The sequence below is a fragment of the Artemia sp. Qi Xiang Cuo genome, chromosome 4 (assembly GCF_049724085.1).
Source record: "Artemia sp. Qi Xiang Cuo chromosome 4, ASM4972408v1, whole genome shotgun sequence".
Lineage (NCBI taxonomy): Eukaryota > Metazoa > Arthropoda > Branchiopoda > Anostraca > Artemiidae > Artemia > Artemia sp. Qi Xiang Cuo.
In genome coordinates this window covers 83,724,955-83,729,537 of record NC_142797.1, presented here as the reverse complement: position 1 = coordinate 83,729,537, position 4,583 = coordinate 83,724,955, and the positions used below count along the sequence as shown (strand labels likewise).

Sequence of the window (4,583 nt, the reverse complement as noted above, 5' to 3'; positions counted from 1 at the left end):
CTTTGTTTATTGGAAGTATGTTCAGTAATTCTTTAGTCACATAGATCCTTCAAGAATTTTGCTGTATGCATAGGTTTCCCATGTTGGAAACATGAAAAAATTGAGCGGTATTGACATCAGTTGGTAAAATACAACATTTGAACCAATCACAATTTTTTAGGCAATCATAATATTCTATTAAAAAAAGTTGATTGGCTGAAATTGGTACTAGCTCCATCTCAATATTAGGAATATCTCATTGTGAGAGAGTCTTTAATTGCCAACTTTATTGCCAACTTTTAATTGCCAACTTAAGCAGTTTTAACTGCAACTAGATAGCTCCTTCTGCTCACCAGTATTAGAGATTTAAATTGTTGCTTATATATGTTGCTTATACAATTCAAATTAATTATTCGTACAATTCAGAAACATTGCCTATTGTAGCAGTTCTTCTTCTTGAATGTAGTGGTAATGGGGCTGGAAGGCCTGTTTAATCAGGTTTTTTCTTAGTAAACTATCCAACAAAGAATAGTTTCTGACTGCTGTTTCAACTATTCCATTTGTATGCAACAATGATGAATAAATATTATGTTTTTTTTCTGATATGGTAAAAACAAGTTTTTTTCAACTGGAAGTAAGAAGTAACACTAAAACTTACATCGAACAGAAATTATTACATATATGAGGAGGTCCAACCACCCCTCAAACTTTACGCCAAGAAAAAAACAAATAAACATACGTCTGTAATCTTTTTTCTGGGAGAAAATGCAAAATTCTGCATTTTTGTCGATAGGAGATCGAAACTTTTGCAACACAGTTCTCTGATATGCTGAATGTTGTGTCGGGTTTTCACCAAAATTACATGGCTTTTTAGAGGTATTTTTCCCCTTTTTTGAGGATCAGGCTCATTTTCTAAGGCTCGTAGCTTTTGATATACAACTTTAAAATTAATGAATTTTCTTTATTTTTTACCAACATCAAATACGAATCTTCTGATTAATTAATATCACTACTACTGCTACTAACTCACCGCAGCACCGAGCCACCTGAGGCCAACAAAGCTACGTACGCTCCTCTTCTATCCAAATCTATTCAAATTTCCCTTATGATACCCTCCCAGGAAGTTTCTATTTCCTTTAAATCTTTCTTTATCAAATACTTCCACCCCAACCGCGGACAACCTGCTTTCCGTTTAGCCCTAGACGGTTAACTGAAAAGGACAATCTTCGGCAATCTGTCATCCTTCATCCGCAGACCATGCGCTAGCCATTTCAACATTTTTCTCATTATAGCCCTGGAAATCGGAATTGAATCAAACTTTTTGTATAGTCTACTGTTTGAAATACGGTCAGTCAGCCGTGTCCCCAGAACAATCCAGAGGCAATTTCTCTGGAAAACATTTAGCAAATCTTCATCCGCTTGTTTGAGCGTCCATGCTTCAGAGCCATATTTGACTACTGTCATCACTGTAGCATCCAATATTCTAATCTTGGTTTGCAAACTTATATTCCTATTCTTCCAAACTTTTTTTTTAACTGTGAAAAAAACCACTGAGCCTTGGCTATTCTACTTTTAACATCTCCACTGCTCCCACCATCTTTACTAATAATACTACCAAGGTAAGTGAAGCTGTCCGCTTGATCAATCAATTCGTTACCCAGTGTCACCTTTTATTATGGATTAAATGAAAAATAAAAAAAAGATTTTTCTACTGAAAGTAAGGACAAACATTAAAACTTAAAACGAACAGAAAATATTACGTATATGAGGGAGTTCGTGCCCTAGTTAATACCTCGCTCTTTACACTAAAGTTTTTTTTAGTACTTTCAGCGAGCTAACTATTCTAATTCAACGGTCTTTGTGATTCAGAGGTCATTCTTAAAGAATTGAAACAAAATTTGAACTTTAGCGTAAAGAGCGAGGTATTAACTAGGGAAGAACGCCTTCATATACGTAATAATTTCTGTTCGTTTTAAGTTTTAATGTTGCTTCTTACTTTCAGTTGAAAAAACTTGTTTTTTTAAATAAATCTCTAGTCCTTTTTTAAATAATGCTGCGAAAACCGAACAAAATGGCTATCTTAAAATTTTGATCTGGTGACTTTGGGAAAAAATGAGCGTGGAAGGGGACCTAGTTGACTCCCTATTTTTTGGTCACTTAAAAAGGGCACTTGAACTTTTAGTTTCCGTTCAAATGAACCCTCTCGCGATATTATAGGACCACTGGATCGATATTATCGTCCCTGGAAAAAAAAATATATATACGCATTCGTGATCTATCTTCTGGTAAAAAATACAAAAATTCCACATTTTTGCAGATAGGAGCTTGAAACCTCCGCATTAGGGTTTTCTGATTTGCTGAATCTGATGGTTTGATTCTCATGGAGATTCTATCACCGTTTTTTCAAAAATAAGGCAAACTTTTTAAGGCTCGTAACGTTTGATGGGTAAAACTAAACTTGGTGAGACTTGTATTTGAAATCAGCATAAAAATCCAATTGTTTTGACGTATCTATTGGTATCAAAATTCCGTTTTTTAGAGTTTCGGTTACTATTGAGCCGGAAAAGAAAATTGATTATTCTCATTGTTTTTCGTGAAGTGTAAGTTTTATTTCAATTGTTTTGCAACTCCTGATGATGATGGTGATGAAAAGGGGAGGGCTAGTTCAAACCAACCGCCTAGTAGCTCGGAGTGTGTAACGGTATATTTATGAGTTTTGTTATAGCGCCAAGTGCCATTTTGCAAATGCAAGGAACATTCATTCTGCAACCAAAAAATTACTTATTTTTGGGCTAATAGTTTTTGTTTCTAACTCAAGACAGAATACATCTCAGCTTTCATCATATTTTTAAAGTTTTTGTGCGAGGTCTTATCTCAAGCTTTAATCTCTCCATAACAGAACATAAATAGAATTAAAAAACACTAAACTGGAAGGCAGGAAAAAGTAATCGAACTAACAAACAAAATGAGAAAGATCAGAAACAGTAGAAATTTCTCCAAGACAGATCAAAATCTGGTTTTAATTTCCACTCTGTAAGGCACAGGAGAAAGTGTGAATCCATCTCTTGCTTCAAGTGTGGGCATACTATCTTCTTTCAAGAAACTAAACTCAAACTTATGCATCAAGGAAGAAAAGAACATAAACAAGGATCCACGTGCTAAAGTCTCCCCTAAGCAAACACGTTTTCCTATAAAGAAAAAGTAGATGTCAGTAATCATAAATACAATTTTCATGTTAATTTAGAGTTGTGTTTTCAGGCACAAAGTATGAAGCGTGTTTTAAGCGTGTTCGTCAAAAATTGTTTTCGGGTTCTCCGTGTTTAACCCGGTCAAATTTTAAAGCGTTTCTTACGAGTTCCAAGCGTTCCAAGAGTTCCAAGCGGACACAGGGTCTTCAAATAATGCATCAGAATGCATCAGAATAGCATGGTTGAACACGGGTTCTGTAAAGACATAAACCCGTGTTGAAGATGGCACTCAAAATGATAACCGGCACATTGGATGTGGGTCACCTGAAAACAGGGCTTACGAGTGGGGATGAAAAGAAGGAAACGCTTGAAAAAAACAGCAGAACACGGTGCTTATAGACTGTGACTAATGGAAGAAGCATTATGCTTTTTTGGGAGAGGTGGGCTAGTTTTTTTTTACAAAATTATAATTTTAATCTAATTTAGTAATTTACACATGAACTTTACTCTCTAGAGCTGTGACTCCCAACTTTGGGCGCAGGCCCCATCAGCGGGCCTTTGGGCGCAGAGCCTTAATTTTAAAAAGAATTTTGTTCATATGGATGACGTCAGTTTCATATACCAAGTTAAGTGATGCACGTACTAAAGTCTCTCCTAGCAAACACTTTTTCCTAAAAAAGAAAAGTAAATATCAGGAAATGTAAATACAATTTCCATATTAATTTAGGAGAGGGATGAACAGAAGGAAACCCTTGAGAAAAAGGATGTTTTTAGAAAATGATGGAGGAGGGGGGATGTCTAAATCCTCATAATTCAATTTTAAGTCTTAAATCCTTTGAATTTTCTTGGGAACACTTTCGACCAATCAAAGAAACTGAATGTTCCTTACTTTTTTTTATATGCATTTTTTTTGTGATTTTGAATTTACGTTTAAACATTTCATAGCAAGCCCCAAAGATTTGTCCGCCCTTCCCTAGATTTTGCACACCCCATCCCGTTTCTGAAAGTTTCCTTTTTACTGTGCTTTTTGTCAGAACACATTTAAAAAACTACATTATTGTCTTTTCCCCACTGTTTAGAAAAAAAACAATTTTTAGTATAATTTTGAAATGAAGAAATCATTTATAAATCATTATGGTGATAGATGTTGATTAAATCATGCAACACTTAATTTCCGCTAAAGTTCCTTTTCAGCACAAATACCCTAACATAGGTCAAAATTGTAATTCCCTCGTCATATTACAGTTACACTTGTTGCAACAGTCACCCACGACTACAGTGCCGATTACGTATCCTGTTTAATATGTTGCTTCTCTGATATCTTAAATTAAAAAACAAGTTTTTTCAACTGAAAGTAAGGAGCAATACTAAAACTAAAATCGAACAGGAATTATCCCGTATGTGAGGAGGGTTACC

The 4,583-nt window shown here is 35.0% G+C and overlaps 1 protein-coding gene across 1 annotated transcript in view; it reads right to left on the bottom strand.

Moving 5' to 3' along the window:
- Positions 1–2,846: 2,846 nt before the first annotated feature.
- Positions 2,847–4,583, bottom strand: part of LOC148953540 (methyl farnesoate epoxidase-like) — a 100,176-nt gene continuing 98,439 nt past the window's right edge. Inside the window, exon 11 of the mRNA XM_089087732.1 lies at positions 2,847–3,167. Coding sequence (XP_088943858.1) covers positions 2,986–3,167 — 182 coding nt within the window. The 3' untranslated portion in view covers positions 2,847–2,985. The remainder of the gene's footprint in view (positions 3,168–4,583) is intronic.